General features: G+C 37.1%; 1 protein-coding gene across 5 annotated transcripts in view; it reads right to left on the minus strand.

Moving 5' to 3' along the window:
* The window catches only part of LOC100115389 (REPTOR-binding partner), a 190,259-nt gene that overhangs the window by 87,029 nt on the left and 85,301 nt on the right, over positions 1-17,929 (minus strand). For 4 of the 5 annotated variants that reach the window (XM_032601504.1, XM_032601506.1, XM_032601505.1 and 1 more), the window contains exon 4: positions 7,654-7,775. In XM_032601504.1, the coding sequence (XP_032457395.1) occupies positions 7,654-7,775 (122 nt within the window). Of the gene's footprint in view, positions 1-7,653; positions 7,776-15,327; positions 17,333-17,929 lie in introns of all 5 variants that reach the window. The other variant, XM_031924051.2, reaches the window with a different exon arrangement.

Genomic DNA, 17,929 nt, shown 5'->3' on the forward strand with positions numbered 1-17,929 from the left:
CCTCGGGAACGCTTAGTGCTCCGCGTCTCGCGGCCTACCGCCTATACATACTTTGAGTACGGTAGCACCTCAGGGGGCATGATCGATGCTCCCAAGGTCGACGAAATTTCACCGTACGCATCGACTCACCTGAGTCTGTAATTTCCTCGTGCGTTGGCGACGCTGACGGCGGTTGCATTGCCGGGGATTTAGAGCAGAACTCGATCGACTCGCGCAAGATTTACCGGATTCAGGCATGCTTGATCCCACCAAGCGGGTATCTGTTACCCGTGTGTATATTCAGCACCACGCTCGTCAGCACGCACTCGAACCATGCCGCGTCCCTGTAACAAACAGATATCTTTAAAAAATAAGATCATATCTGCACGGATGAATATTTGCAGCATCCCTTTTATCAGGACCAAATCTGCAGAATACGTCTTGTGATATGCGTGAATCGATAAAGCAGTCGTCATGTTACATTCACAAACAGATATCTTTAAAAAATAAGATGATATCTGCACGGATGAATATTCGCCGCATCTTTTTTATCTAGACCATATCTGCATATTACCTCTTGTGATACACGTAAATACCTAAAGCAGTCGTCATTTTACATTCACAAACATATATATTTCCAAAGATAGAGAAAAGGGATAAATGACCCGGTGTTATTCGGTTCATTTATCCAAACGATAGTTGTAGAAAGGAATAGAGAAAGTTAGGATAGCAAAAATATTTTATCTTACTTACTTCTTGCCGCTGGCTGCTTCTTTGGTACTAAGAGATCCGTAGAGGGATAAACGCTCTCGGTAAAAATAATAACCGAACACACACAAATTCAGTTAAATCTACTTTATACTTTATATTAAAAATACAACCGTGCGTACTTAGCGCAAATCTAAAAACTACGTGTACAAGCGCGTGGATCTACTATCGCGTACAAGTGCGAGAAAACTACCGAGCTTACTTAGAGCCGGGACCGGAGTGTCGAACTAGAAAAATGTTTCGCAGCACGAAGGGCCTAGAGTCCTCCCTTCCCGATGTTGTTGGGGTCGCGTTCCGCCTAGATGCCGAAAATTAGCGAGTGAGAGAAGCCGTTATATTTGAGCTTTCCCTCACTTACGCCGAATTTTCGCATCTCTCCTCCTACGCAGCTTCGGTCAGGCCCTTCGGTCCGCCTACGCCCTCTCCTCTATGACTGTGGTTCGCCTATACGCCGCTTTCGATGCGCACGCCAATTTGTATAAAATTTCCCAAACATTTTATTTATCATTAATAACAGTTGAGTAGAGTATTGTATAAATATTTCAATATTATAATTTTAATGCTTGTGAAATTTTCTACAAATCGATACGAAACAACTATATATATCTAAAACTTAGTAATAAAGCTCTTCTGCGCGTTAGTTTAAGAAAATATTATAAATAAATGAATTTACACTTGAATTTACTAATGAAATGTATGCATTTCATTCCTTTACAGCCTCAATATTTATTCTAACTCCTTTTTATTATTTTTAAAATTTAATAAATTAGCAATGCATCGTTATAACAACGTAACTTCACACCGACCGATTATTATAACTCTGCAAAATGACATAATTTACTGCAACAATCGTAGTCTCACACCGACCGACTGTCGCAACAAAATATATGATAAAATTAAAATAAACAAATAGACACTTGATCCATTCATAAATTATGCACAAGAAACGAACTGTATAAATCGAAAAAAATACAGTTTAGTGCCAAATAATTAATGAATAAATCGCGTTATCAGTTTGTAAAATCATAACTATACTACAAGCTACAGTATGCCATTATATACTTTTATCTAGAATTATCCTACTAAAATTGTTGCTAAAAGCGAACGTATGCAATTCGAAAATTGCATAGTTTATACAACAGCCTGATGAAAAATAATTCTAAATAAATATTTTCAATTTGACAAAATAAATATTCGTATTTTGAAAAACAGTGGAAAATTCCGGGATCAGTAGACAGCTGCAAGCGTGCGTATTTCCCAAAACTGTCCCTGCAATAAAAAAAAAGGTCCGAGCCTCGTAGGCTGTCTTAATTACGGTCGCTCAAGACGCTGCCGATATCTTAGGCAAACGCAGCTGCTCGTCATAAAATTACGCTTGGTCCGTCACGCCGAAAACTTTCTCGTACCGAATAATGCGCAGAAAAACTTTACTATTGCTATTGTAGTACATCCGCTGATGCCTCTCGCCGATGCGCGCAGCTCAAGAGTTTTACGATAGGGCTATCTGTCCCTCGCTTTCTCTCTTCAGGCCCGCATCTCCGAATTTGCTCTGGACGAGCGTCACGTACGCATTTATGTTTTAAAAATGAAAGTTTAAAAATTTTTTAAAATATTGGAAAAATCGCACGACGTGACATTACTCAATAATAATACGTTCTTTGAATTTAATATAAATTTAAATAATAAGTATTATGCTTTAATGTTATAATATAATTACTTCTGATTTAAAAAAATTAATTATATTTTAATAAGTGAGTTTTTAGCTAGTAGAATAACATGGCTTATGATCGGTCGCGTGGTTCCAGAATCATAACTGTATACGCAGGCGCGCGCGCACACACAAACGGGGAAGCCAGACACTTGTATGTGGCGCGTCCCCCGGTGGCGGATGGGGGAGAGCTCGCTGGGGTATATACCTCGGAGGGTAGAGCAGACATAAAATATGCTCCGTGGATCAAATCAGGCCGCCGCGTTTGCCGGGCGGTGCGACCCGTAAGCTGCCAAAAGGAGATCCTAGGTGGGGAGGCGATCTGAGGTTGCGAGTCAAAGTGACCTAAACTACCTTTGGCTCCCGCTGACGGCAAGACAGGGGCCGGTCACATAGCTAGTACCGGTCAATCGGTCAAGGCGAGCGCATGATATTACTTAATGTCTGCCAGAAACTCTCAATGAACAGAAAGCCAAGCACTTTGTTCGGGGTGGGAGGTTCGAGAGAGTGGAGGTGGGCTAGAGCAGTATATACCCTGGTATGATGTTCCCAGTCTGACACCGATTACAGTCATGAGTTAAGACCATGTCATCTGCCTTCATAGACTGGGGGATCGAGAATGGTCGGACACGTACCAGGATGAAGACTATTGTCGAGCATGGATAATTTTACCGAGCAAAAAGAGAAAGCAGGAAAAGGAGCTCTCGAGATCTGGAATACAATCCAAGATGCTAAGCGAGAAAGAGAAAGCATATGGGAGAAGATCCGAGACAGGCTGGACTCTATGGATAATGTTGTGTCAAACGCATCCAACATTCATAAGTCTGTTAAAAGCAATCTTTTGGCGATTATGATCCAGGTTAAGCAGCTTAAAAGGAACCAGTAGCGCTAGAAAAGAGCAAGGAGAGCCTTGGATTGATGCTAAGTAAAGCGAAAATGTTACCGAACCAGCAGCATATCCAGAAGGAAGACAAGGCATCACAGACGATAGAAGTATAAAACGCGGTGACGACAAGAATGCTAAATAAGCGCAAGGCAATGTCACCAAGCCAAGTAGAAAAGCGACAAGAAAACTTGCAGACGACAAAGAAACTACGCTAAGAGAACAAGGAAAGATAAGGAAGTAGCCTCTGTGGTAGTCACGTTAAAAATTCAATTCACAGGAGTCTTTGGAAGAAAAGGCAGACCCACCCTGGCAGGAGGTTATCACTAGAAAGGAGAAAAAGAAAGAAAAGAAAAGGAAAAAGGAGATACATAAAGGCACTAGTACCAAGAACAAAAATGGCACTAGAAAACCACGAGAGAGACCCACCAGGGCTGATGCACTTTTTATAAAAGCTGCCGAGGGAAATTCGTAGGCTGATATTTTGAGGAAAATAAAAGCGGACCCCAATCTGACGATGCTTGGTAATAGTGTAAATAAGATACGCAAAACGGTGGCAGGAGATCTTTTGAATCTACGACGCACCAAAAACGTGAAAACGCAGAAACTTCTAGAAGCGTAAAGAGTAAGAAGAGTAAAGAGTTTTTAAAAGAGAAGAAAGTAGTAGAGGAGACGTCCGTAAAAACCCTCCGAAAAACCTATGGAGATACCTAGACCGCCGTCATACAGCTACCTGCCTAGATAGCCCAAAAGGCGATCGCAAGGGGAAAGCTCAAAGTAGGTTGGGTTAATTGCAGAATCAGGAAGATTAGTCAAGAGATGCGTCCACCTAGATGCTATAAATGCCTGGGTTTTGGCTATATCGCAAAAAAGTTTACAGAGACGTACGACAGAAGTAAATGCTGTTTTAAGTGCGGAACAGAAGGACATGCAACAAAAAGTTGCACGAACGAGCAGAGTTGCATTCTCTGCTGGGAAAAGAATGCAGAATTAAAGAGTGACCATGCAGCTGGTCGCTATACATGTCCAGCCTACCTAGCCGCATTAAAAAAACTAAAGAAACAACGGAAATGAAGATAGTGCAGTTTCATCTAAACCACTGTGAGACAGCACAGGACCTACTCAACCAGTATGTCCGCGAGAAAGAGGTGGACGTAGCTATTGTGTGCGAACAATATGACGATCTAGACAAACCATCGTGGGAAATGGACACTACAAATAAAGCAGCAATATGAGCATGTCGAAACCTTGCTTTCTATAAAAAAATGAAGACTCGTGAAGAAGAATTCATACGGGCTAAGTTAGCAGGTGTCACTGTTTACAGCTGCTACGCTTCACCTAACGCTCCAATCGAGCAGTTCGAACAACTGCTAGATTGGCTCATACAAGACGCAGTAGAGAGAAAACCGGTACTAATTGCAGGCGACTTTAATGCGTGGGCTATAGAGTGGTGCAGCATAAGGACTAACCATAGAGGTCGAGTACACCTGGAAGCATTCGCTCTCCTGAATGTGGTCCTAGTTAAATAAGGATGCACAAACACATTTAGAAGAGGAGACGCAGGGTCTAATGTCGACCTGACGTTTGCTAGCAGCAGCCTTATTGGCTCAGATGATTCATGGACAGTAAGTGAGCACTACACATATAGTAATAACCAGGCTATAATAATGGATTATAGGAATATCAAAACAGGGACCCAGCGCGAGTACAACGACCAATAGAGTTAGTTGGAAAACAAAGGATTACGTGCGACGCTGTGCTTCCCAACACAGGTGCGCAACACCTAGAGCCTCGCATGCGCTAGGATTTTTCTTTAAATGTAGGATTTGGCGCGATCACCACGTTTGGGAGAACGCTAGGAAGAGGGTAAAATAATCATTCAAAATGGTTATGGTTAATTGCACTTTGTATTTCGCCCAGCCCTTCCCTACAAGGCGGTGGCTGTAGTGCCTCTCTCGCACAATATTGTCACGGAGGGCTTATGCTGGCACGCTCACACGTGAGCCGTGCTCGCGCAGCAGACGGCTCTCTCTCTCTCTCTCTCTCTCTCGCCAAAATAAAAAAAAAATCATTCAAATAGCTACAGTAGATGCTGAGAAATGTTAATGCAAAGATAGGCAACGTGCTCGCCGCGCGCCTATTACTATATAAACGCCTCTCTTCCGGCGCTGCTTCGTCCCCCACCACTCGACTGCGAGCGCGCGCTCAGCCGATTTTCGCAAACTTTACGACGGTTTTTCAAATGCTTCCAGGCACTTGATCGAAAAACTGAATTCTAAGTTTTATAGTGCACGATGTCAACTTTTCGACCCTTATTTTGAAATTTCAATCGGACTTACGGTACAGCATACAGACCTGCCGGAAAAGAACGCACCGCAAACTTTGAATCGCAATTTTGAGCAAACTAATAATCCGACAGCACCCAACTTCTGCGCATATAAAGACAATTATAATCCCGACTTTTTCTTAAAATTTTAGCGCTTTAGCTCAAAAAATGACGGAGCTATAAATTTTCGAAAAAAACGCCTAATTTTTCGGCTTTTCTTAATTATCTCAGGCCCTAATTATTCGATTGAGGCGTTCGACCTCTCATTTTGTAGTTATTTCTATTCTCTATGTATCATTTCGTTAAATCATGCTGATAGCACCCTTAGTTTTTAAGTTATAAGCAAAAAAAGACCGAAATCGCGTTTTTTTTCAATAAATTGTTAATAACTAACAATAAGGAACGGAAATGCGAGTGAAAAACATATACCTAGTCATCTGCTTATAATCTTTTACATGATCGCACAATCGATTTGCTGCAACAAATTATGTCATGTAAAAATGCTCTACAGCTTGACCTACTAGGCTACTCTTAGCCAGTGTAACCACATCGATTATGCTATACGGAGCCCCAGTATGGGCAGATCAGATGCACGAAAGTTGACTACCATGTATAGGCAAAGTGCACTATGAGCGGCGACCGCTTACCGTACGGTATCGGACGATGCTGTCTGCATTATAGCAGGCATGCCACCCATTGACTTTTTAGCGTTGGAAAGAAAGGACGTTTTCGAAGCTAAGATACGATCGAATGACAAAAGCCAGAAGGAGATCTGGGATGCCGCAAGAAAGAAGACGATGGCTGAATGGCAAACAAGATGGGACGCTAGTGGCAAAATGCAATGGACTCATCGCCTTAAACCAAGGATAGAAGACTGGATTGGAAGAAGACATGGGGAAGTTAACTACTACCACACGCAGTTTGTGACCGGGCACGGATGTTTCCGGGCGTACCAGCATCGGTTCGAACTAGACGACCGTCCGAACTGCCCATTATGTTCGGATGCAACAGAGGATGTTGAGCACGTCTTTTGGAAGTGCTCACGATATTAACAGGAGCGAGAAGAACTTAAGAGTTATCTTCAGACCAGAGTACCACCTGAGTCGATTATGACGTCCATGCTGACTTCAGAGAATGGATGGTGCGCAGTCAGCAACTATGCAGCAGACATTCTGAAGAAAGTCAGAAGAGACGAAGAAGACAGAAGAAGATAAAGAGGCTAAGTATGTACGTGTGTGTGCGACGCAGAATATGAAAGATGACTATAGTGATGACAACCACATCAACCAGAAGCGGGCAAAAGCCTTTCGCCCCCCTGCCCCCTCCGCGAAGCATTGCTTGACGGTGGTACCGTGGGGTTAAGGGGCATAGAAGCTGGAGCTAGGCACCTTTACCAAGGGTCTATAAAGGCAAAGAGGGCGTTTTTTTACGGCTGGGTGTTTTTTCACCTGGCCGTAAGGGGGACGGGTTTAGTCAGTGTAAATCCAACGCACGACTGACATTGGGGATGGGGCTGTTTCGACGACCTCATAAACAAGGTAATGCTATGGTCTTTCAAAGGTTTTTCCTAATACCTCTTTTCCGAGAGAGAAAAAAAAACACATACAGAGCCATCCGCACGGACATTTTCTAAAAACGCATGATTCGAACTTTAAACACCTCCAAAGGCGTTTCTACGAAGTTTTAGCAAAATTGAAAATTTTACTATTACAAAGCTTTTTCTAGGAGGAAACAATATAGATATGGACAATAATAGAAATATACACTTATGTGGGTAGAATCAAAACTTATAATTGCCAACATTTTACCTTGTTATAAGAATTTTCAAAACTGTATATCTTACTGCCATAATACGTTAATAAAGAAGTCTTAGTTGAAATTTGTTGAGATTATTGATTATTAGAAATGTGGAAGTACGTGAGATTACATCTGACGCGTGTTCATATTTATTTCTTTAAAATATTGATGTATTTTTAGGATTTTTCATACCATATCAAGTTCTTTGCGTAATGCAAATACAGCTTTTTCTCTATCACTCACGAGCTCCTCTAAGTATTGGTAACGTAACTTTTTCCTAGCTCTGCATTCTCTGGCACTTTGACGGCTGCGTTCTGTGAAATAAAAACAAAATTTAAATAATTCATACATATTGAACAACAATTTGCGTGATTGATTATGCGAATAATTGCGTGATTAATTACGCGGTTCTTTTCAGTAGCCATGCTTGTTTCTGATAATATGTGCGTGACGCCTTTTTCCTCCAAAGCTCATTATTTTTATAAATGTTTGAGCATTGTTAATACATTGTAATACATTACGCACAGTAGCAAAATGTAGAGGTTCTGAATAAAAACACAATCGGTTTATTGACTTGGAACTTATGTATTCAAAGACGATTCTTAAGTTTAAAGTATGAGCAGTTACAGCAATGGCTTTTGTGAGGTCAGTTCCCTATTAGAGGCATGCTTCGTGAACATTTAACTAATAAGCTATGATATTTGTGGTATTCTACCGGAGTTGGCAGTCATCTGTGATTACCACTCGAGGGCTAATAATGAAGGTACGGTACTGACGGCCAACTTGAGTAGTTTCTTAGCAGCGAAAGATAGCAGCCAATAGCTTTACGGCTAGAGGTCGCACCCTGCCAGCCAGAGGCATAAGATCACTAAAGATTTATGCGAAGTCTGATTCAAGACGCAAAGGCCGTGATCATTGCCCACCGGTCTTCGTCGCTTGTTTTCATTGTAACATATAAGTATCTCCTTGGAGCTGATTGTGTGTGCTAAGGACTGGAATAGCGAACACGTTCCGATTAGAACGGTTCTCGCAAAGGTGTTGGTACAGTTAGATACGATATAAATTAGGAAAGTGTGCACATTAAAGATAGTAGAAATGTAACTAAGAGAAAAGACAGAAAGGGAGAACAAAAGTGGATTTTGAAGATATGAAACAAAGATTAGAATAAATCACGTTCACGTGGGCCTTGTAAGTTGCAGGATAGAGAGCAAAGATAGTGAGGTGCTACAGATTTTAGACTTTAGACAGAGAAAAGATGAGCGCAATTGTAATCAAGTGAAAGAGCGTCAAGTTGGTTGAGGCGTACGTCTTGATTAGCAGATACACTCTCGCTCCAGGGGTCGAGAGTTCGATTTTCAGTAAAATCAATCGGATTTATTCCGGGTTATTTTTAGCAGAAAAAGTACCATAGAGGCAGATTTTCCTCAGAATTTTCCTTTAGAGTAATTTCGGATCTTTTCTTGGATCACAGGTTCAAGCCTGGGCGAATGCGGAGCAGTGATAGGGACTTATAGAAATGTCGATAAAGTAGGTAGGATAATCTGATGCGCTAGGCAGGAACGACGGCCTTACCGGCAGGGAGCAGACTCCTAAAATATGGTCTTTCTTCAGAGTGGTGTACACTGGAAGTCGGACCCGATGCCCTTTCGAGGGCAAAGAGTGTTGACTTCACCAACACGGGCGAGTCTAACATTACCCTCCCCGGAAATGTTTTCCAGGAAGATAAAAATCAAGACATGTGCACGGAGAGCAGCAAAATAAAATTGGAAATGGTAAGGTAAATTAGGATTGGCTATTACTTCTACAGAGGTGGTGGTTCTACTTGGCTGTAGACGGAATAGACCAGTCAATAGAGCAAGAAAAGCCAGATCTTGATGAAAATACTACCTGAGAACCACCCGTGGGATCATTTAGAAGGCAGTCCGTAGATGTACGAAATTGAAATTAATTAGCACAATCTACTACAAAGTCGGATTTAAAAACTCTTAAAAATAAATTGACAGATTTAACAAACGAAAAATTAAATGTTTTATCACCTACAGTTTAAATCTCCGTCGATGAATCTTCTCTTGGAAACAGAAACACGTGTAAAGACCTTATGAGTCAAATAACTCCATCGATAAAAAAATTAATGAAACGAGTAAGAAATCTATGTATGATAAAATAAAGTCTTTAACTAGCGTCAAAGAAAATTTAGTAAGGATAGTCTCTCAAAATAAAAAAATGATTAAAAATTTAGGTATAAATTGCAAAGCGAGAGGCCGCCATGACCGCCACCGCATTGCACTCTTCTACTCGTCTTCTTATAGTAATTAGAAACCCACTTCTTATAGTAAAAGTAATATATAATATTATTTTTTCTGCTCTCTAGATAAACTGTTACAAATGAAATGTATTTATATGCATATGATGCTAAAACTAAAGCAAGAAAGTAGTAGTATGGAGGCTACTATCTTTTGTGTAAGTGTAGGATAATTTTTAGTTTTAAGTTATTTTGTTTTTTTTTTATCTTTTAATAATTTATGCCAGCCTGCGGTCAGATAACCTCGTTTATCTTAGCAGGAATGCGGAGTTTGTATATATCTCTGTATTTTCGTTTCTGGTTAAATAAATAAAATAAATAGAATAAATAATATCCGTCATTTTTTTTTTAATTTCTGATAATGATTTAAATTTTTGAATCAATTTTTTTTTAAATTCCGCTTTTTTATAACTGCTATTATAATTTTGCCCGGTTTTCCTTTATCTTCCGGATTATATATTGGATGTCGACTAAGCATATAAGCAACTACATTTTCTTTTCCGGATACGAGATCTATTTGTAAATTATTATCTTGCGTTCCCAGAATCCATCGAAGGATTCGATTGCCTGCAAATTTACATTTAAACAAAAATATTAAAGCTTTATGATCAGTTTTACATAAATTTTTGCAGTTCGTAAGTAAGTACTTAATTTGTTTGAACTCCAAACGACTGTCAGTAACTCTTTCTCTGTAGTAAAATGTAAGTTCTGCTGGTTTTAATGTTCGGCTAGTATACATTGTTACACGTTCGTCTCCATTCTTGTCGATTTGCGAAAGTGCACCGGCAATAGCAAAATGAGACGCGTCGCAACGTAAAGTATGTGTTTTAGACGGATCAGGATAGACTGGGCAGACATATTTTTCAAATAATGTTTTAATTCTCTCAAAAGCTATCTGATGTCTGTCCCCCACCCCCAGTTCTTTTGTTTGTCCTTTTTTAATAACTCTAATAACGGTATCAATTCATTTGCGTGATTCTTTGTGAATTTTGCGTAAAAATTAATTGTACCGAGAAATGCTTGTAATTGTTTTATATTTTTAGGAATTGGATAATTTTTTATTTTTTCGATTTTATTATCTTGTGGTTTGATTCCCGTAGTCGAGAGAATAAAACCCAAGAATCTTGTTTCTTTTTAAAAAATTCTGTTTATATAAAATTCAACGTGAAATTCCATTTAATCAAATTCTGGAATAACTTTTCTAAGTGTTCTAGGTGATCCTTTTCACTTTTTGAAATACATAGAAAATCATCCACGAAATTTAAAATGAAATCACCGAGATTTTTTGTTGCATAAAATAAACCACGAATTAAAGTTGCACTGCTTATTTTTGTGCCGAATGGAAGTACCTCGATTTCGTATATTTTTCCTTCGAACATAAACGCAGTATACTGCTTACTTTCCTCACTTAGAGGTATTCGCCAACAACTTGATGTTAAATCGAGACTCAACATGACTTTAACACCGTGACATTGTTGTAAAAGCTCTGCTATGTTGTGAGGTGATTGAAGATCATCCTCAAGCATTTCATTTACTTACTGACCGGTACGAAAGGACTAATAAAATTGCTGCTAGAATGGCGTATAATTTTCCAATCTAACATTAGTTTAATTTGTTTACGAAGTTTAGCTTTTATATTAATATGCACTGGATATGGAGGACTAAAAAATGGTTCAAGATTTTCTTTTGCTTTTAATTTATACTCAAAATTCGTTAATCGACTAGGCTTCTAATAGAATACTTTGCGATATTTGTTTTAATTAAAATTCTTAGTTTATCGATCGTTTCAGGATTCTCTACTAAACAGGATTTTAATTTTTCGTCGATTTCCATATCAGTAATATCGTATGGATCAACAAATGAATTACGGTAACTATGAAAATACGTAAATTCATTTGAAAAAGTTGAGTGAGAATCAACTACATCGGTTGTATCCTCCTCGATTATCTCTATATGGCAATAATCCATATTATTCTAAAAAACTTTTATTTTTATAAGATATTTTTTCTAATTTATCATCAATACATATAGTTATTTTATCGTACTTCGTATCTATAAGAAAACCAAGTTCTTTCATCGCATCAATTCCGAGAATACAATCACATATTAATTTTGGAATAATAAGAAAAACTAAATCTTACGTGGTAGTACCAATTTGCGTACAGGACATTATCTGTTTGGTTAAGCCAGTTAATTTTAAGCCAGTTTAGCCTCGAATTATCGTGTCTACAACAGGTAAAGTTGGAACATTCTTTAATTTATCAATGTTAGAAAAGTAAAAATTTTCTGATATGCAAATAACTTGACTTCCCGTGTCGATTAAAGCTTTTACTTTAATGTCGTTTATTTTGATATTGATTTCTGGACACATACAAATTTCATTTCCATTTATTTTTTCGTCAGATTCATAGACCAAATCATCATGAGGATCGTTAAAATCGTACAGATAGGAACTGGTAGTGCAGTCGCTTCTTGTCGATTGATTTTTACGGTCCTTTACCGACAGGGCGATACGGTATGAAATACATATTATTTATTTATTATTACCAGAAGAAATTTACAAGGTATGTATTTCATACCTGGAAACTTGCAGAGGTAAATAAAATTACCTGTTCGCAGTCTGGTTACAAAGGAAAAAGAAAAATATAAACAAAACTTAAAATTAAAACTTAAAACTAAGATATATACATTTGGCATTAGCTTCTAATAACAAATTTGTGTATTGCATACAGAAACAATTTTTTTCTTTTATTATTTTTCTAACAGTTGTATCGTATCCAGTCTTTTATGATTTTCTTTTGAGGGTATTTATTTATATTTAATACTTTTAGTCGATTAGGAAGCTCATTATATACATTAATTGCTTTCATATAGCTGTTCTTATTGCTGATTCTCTTATTTGTTTTTGGTATAATAATACTTCTATTCCTAGTAACACTATCTGATGCTAAGAATTTTTCTTTGAGATCATAGTAGTGTAGTTTAAGAGCTTCGAAAGCAAACAGTTGTCCTATATTTAATGAATTGTCTTGTAACAAAAAGTTTTTTTTATTGATGATTTTTAAAATTTTGTTTTGTAGTTTTTGAACTTGGTCTCGGCTATTCCTATATGCACCGTATAGTAAATCATTCTGAGAGTCTCTATGGGCATTGATTTAGAGATTTTATAAAAAATATAGACTAGGTATTTAGTTTTTCCAACTATATATTGCATGTGGTTATCCCACTTTAGATTACTATCAAAGACAACTCCTAAATATTTAAAGTTCTCCACCCTAGTTATACTTTTATCAAGAATTTTAACATTTATCTGAGCTGGTACGCTTCCAATATTACTTCCAAAAGTCATGCACACTGTTTTTCCTACATTTAAGGACAACTTGTTTACTGCCAGCCACTCGGCAATTACACTTAAGAAATTGTTCATGTTTACTTGAGCTTCTATCCAGTCTTTACCTGTAGCTATAATAGCAGTACCATCTGCATAAGAAATTATGGACTCGGGGGGAATCTCCTTTAAGACATCATTAATATAGAGGATAAATATTAGCGGTCCTAATATCGTTCCTTGCGGTACTCCTGTGTTAACTAAAGTTCTATCACTTTCATTACCGTCTATTTTGACTACTTGATATCTGTCATTTAGATAGCTGGAAAGGAGATCCAACGCTTGACCCCTGATTCCAATACGATATAATTTGGCCAGTAGTCAACAGTATCAAAAGCCTTCGCCAGGTCAAGAAAGGTTATTATCGTAGGCTTACTCTTATCGATATTATTATATAATACATTGGTTAGGTAGTTCAGAGCATCCTTCGTACCAATCCCTCTCATAAAACCAAATTGTTGCTTAGAAATTATATTACTCTTTTCTACAAAATCATTTATTCTATTATACATAATTTGCTCAAGAATTTTTGCAACATTAGATATAAGAGAGATAGGTCGATAATTCGTGATCTTATGTTTTTCGCCTGATTTATAAATCGGCACTACTTCAGCACTCTTTAGAGCATCAGGCCATACCGCTTTTTCAATACACTTATTGAAAATATGGGTCAGAGGACCTGCTATATGATTACATAGCAATTTTAAAGTCTTGGCATTTATCTTATCAAATCCCCCATTTTTCAGTTTTAGCGTATTGATTATACTTATTATTTCAGCCATACTGGTTGGCTTTAAGAAAATCGACATAGGATTTATGTCAGGTAGCCTAAGTTCTGCGTTGACAGGTTTCACGATATTTGTACTTAATTTTCTCCCAATTTCGCAGAAGAAAGTATTCATGTTTTGAGCTATTTCGACTTTGTAATTTTCCTATCATTAACCTTTATATAATTTATGGCATCATTAGATTTTTTAACTTTACCGATTTTTGTATTTATTATTTCCCATAGTTTTTTGGGTTGTTTTAATTATTATGCACTAGATTCAATTCATATTTCATTTTGGCATCGGTAATTACCTTATCCAAGATTTTAGAGTAGGTTTTATACTGTATTTTAAGCTGTTTATTCTGCACATCTAGTTGCCACAAACTATACAAAAATTCATTGGTTTCACATGATCTTATTATTGCGTCGGTAATCCAGTTTTTTCTACCATTTTGTCTATTAGCCTTTTTTGTTGTTTTTGACAATTCTACGCATTGCTTGATTTCATTTAACAATTTTTCTACAGCCAAGTTTGGATCAGGTATCGAACTAATTTCATCCCAGTTTCTTGAATTAGCGTTATTTATTATTTTTTTGTAGTTTAAGAAAACATACGGTACTTTAGTTACTGTCTTTAGCTTATTTACAGCTATGATAATCGGGTAATGATCCGTTAGATCATGCTTAAGCTTGTATGTGGCTGTGTTAATGTTGTGAGATTTAATGAAAATGTTGTCGATACATGATCCTTTAGCTCTACCGATAGCTGGCTTTGTAATACCAACAAAACCCTGAATAAATCCCTTATCAAGGAAGTTACATAGAAAATCTTGGCTATAATGATCACAGTCTAGCAGGTCAATATTAAAATCACCTATGACTAAGTAATTCTTTACATTTTTTTTATAAATTAAGTACTTATTAAGATCTAGTATAAATTCTGTTTTCGGTATCCCATGTGACCTATACATGGCTGATATTTCAAGACCGCTTTTATCATTTAAGGTTATTCTAGTATTTATTATTTTAATTCTCCCTGCTTCAATGACTGGTATTTTGGACTAGATTGCTATTGATAAAAACAAAGACTCCATCATTCCTGTTTATCCTACTTTCGTTATAATAAGTTTTATATTCATAATCTGAACCATTCAGTTGATAGAAATTATAATTAACTTGCTCAAAAGCTTCTGAACATATCACAATCGCTGGTTTGATAGCTAAACTTTCTATTAAAATTTTCAGGTTATCAAAATTTGCATTCATACTACGAATGTTTACATGCATGATAAAGTCCTTCTTATTGTTTATAGCTTTGTTAAAATTTTGAATATTACCGCATGTCCGTTCTTTTTGCATCGATTAATTTTGAAACCTATCCAAATAATCAAAAATATCCATTTTTACCTATTTCTTGATCTTGTTTTTATCACTCTTGTTGGCTGGTGACAATGCAGAGGATTGCGGTTTTAGATGGTTCAGTGGAATTTGTGGATCACGTCTTGTGATTGGTCTTCTGTTGTGTCCAGTTTCTGGCTTTGTTTTGTTGCGTGGAGTGTCATTTTCCTGTTGTTCACTATCTACGACATTATTAGCCTCTGTGGATACTTTACGCCTGTTTGCCAATTCTATGCTGTGATAGATCGATTCAGTTTCAGGTAGAGTAGGTTTTATCGGGTAATCAATAGAGTCAATATATCTGTCAATTTTCTTTTTCAAGATGCTGCACAAGTTAGAGTCATAAGTATGATGTTTTGTGTCTAACTTTGACTTGTATTTTGTGTTACTATAGTGACAGTTAATGCACTTAGCATAATCTTTATCACAATTACACGTATTATGCTTCCCCGAACATTTCAAACACAGAAACTCATTTTGGCATTTCCTGGCACTGTGTCCAAATCTACCGCACTTGAAACATGGGCAAACGTTAACCAAATCATAGGCTTTGCATTGCTGATATCCAACAAAAACTTTATTATTATTTTCTCTTATATGCTTGTAGATGTCAGCTGGGACTTCCATTATGACCGTACTCAAGCTATTATAATTATTCTTATACATGTGTAGGACTTGTCCTCCCTTTTCAAAATAACTGAAGTTCCTTTCGTTTATGTCCTTTTCAATATCCTTGATATCCATATTTGCGTGATTATCTATACCTAGTATCTTAATTTTCGGGTTGTTGAGTTCATTTTTCATGACATCACATTGGTCCTCTAGTTTTTCCTTTAGTACTGTCTCTGTCAATACCGCACTATTCTCATTAAGACAGCTTATAATGACTTCTTCATTTTTATTTACGTAGATGTTCTTTGTTTGGATGTTTTTTTCAGCTGTTAGACATTCAATAACTGACTTCATAACATCTATATTACTATTGTTGTTTTTTCTTACGGATATTTTAGGAATTTTTTTATGGATTGGTCTAGAGTACTTCATGGCATCTGAGTATGTAAGGACATTGTTGTCAGTTTTACTTCTGGTGTTTTGCAATTTTTCTTTTAGGAGGTCATTTTTCTCAGTTAATTCACTAACTAATCTCCTTAACAGCATGTTTTCCGTTTTCAGCAGTTCAAGGTCACTTTCATCTATGGAATCAGTTTCTTGCAAGTCTTGAGTCTTGTTACTAGTTTCTGCCAGAAGGTCATACCTCACATCTTCTGATTTTTTTAGTTTAATCTGTGCAATTAAAAGTGATGCTGACTCACTCAGGACATCCTCATCAATTTTTGAGGTTATGTTCCGATCACTGTGTTCAGAGCATACTATAAGGTTATTACCAATGAATTTAAAGTTTTCATTCTTGTTCTTAAGGCAGCTAAGGTGATATGCCTCATCACAGATCACGCACACTGCTGTTGTTGCAGGTTTTTGTTTGCAACATGCAAAATTACTGCGACACTTGTCAGGAGGCTTGTTTCGGCCCGGCGCCATTTTGGCATGTGAGGACGTATGTGTTTTTTTAGCTTGTAATGCTTATCAAAATTTTCGAGAGAAAAGAAAGAAACCTTCATTCCTTTTTCAATTTTCAAAACTCCCGCTCTAGCAGATTCTTGAGACACGCGCCAAAATTACCATGGCCGATCAGTCATAGGTACCAACGTTTTTCCAGAGTCGATGGTGTTGCACTCTGGTAGCGAAAATTGGTACTAGACGCGCAGCGACGGTGACAACTGATCTCGCGCTCTTTAGAGAGAGATAGAGCTATATGTTTCTAACCTCAAAACATTTCTGAAGAAGACCTCGGTTCGGTGGAATTTGGAGCTGATGATCACAGAAACGTGATTTTCCTTTTCTTCCTTTTTAGCGATGTTGAACACTGATGTTATGTCCTCCTGATGGAACAGCCATGAGTATCTTCGCCGTCAGCAGTCGTTCAGTGGTTGAGATGAGGTTATGTTATCACCAGCTTGCAAAAAAAAAAAAAATCGTATATTAGTAACTATTGATGCGTTTTCTGAATTTTTCGTATTATATACATTAAAAAGACAAACTTGTACAGCGGCTATTAAAAAAATATTCAACGATTACATTTTATGTTATGGAAAGCCGAAACAAATTTCATGTGACCATGGTTCACAATTTACTGCGAACGCTTGGATAAACGAACTTAAAGAAAATAATATTAATTTAGTTTTTTCTTCGATACGAGATCCGCAAAGTAATATTGTTGAGCGCGTAAACAAAGATATAATAACAAACTTTAGAGTATTTTAGAAAAAAAAAACTAAAAGAGCAGTATACCTAATAGTACAGATCTCATTTGAGATTAATTAATAGAAATGCCTATAGATAATTGATGTAAACGTTAAAATATTGAAAATTCACACCAGCTTGGGGTGTGCAGTAAATTTGTATAAAATATGTTTGAAAATTATAGTAAACATATGTTATACATTAATGAAAGTATATAATTGATGGTAATGTTTGTTAAAAAATCTATTTTATTATAAGTTACGGTTTATTTCAAAATATTTTTATATTGTGTAATATTAATTTATCTTTT

This window comes from Nasonia vitripennis (assembly GCF_009193385.2).
Source record: "Nasonia vitripennis strain AsymCx chromosome 2 unlocalized genomic scaffold, Nvit_psr_1.1 chr2_random0004, whole genome shotgun sequence".
Lineage (NCBI taxonomy): Eukaryota > Metazoa > Arthropoda > Insecta > Hymenoptera > Pteromalidae > Nasonia > Nasonia vitripennis.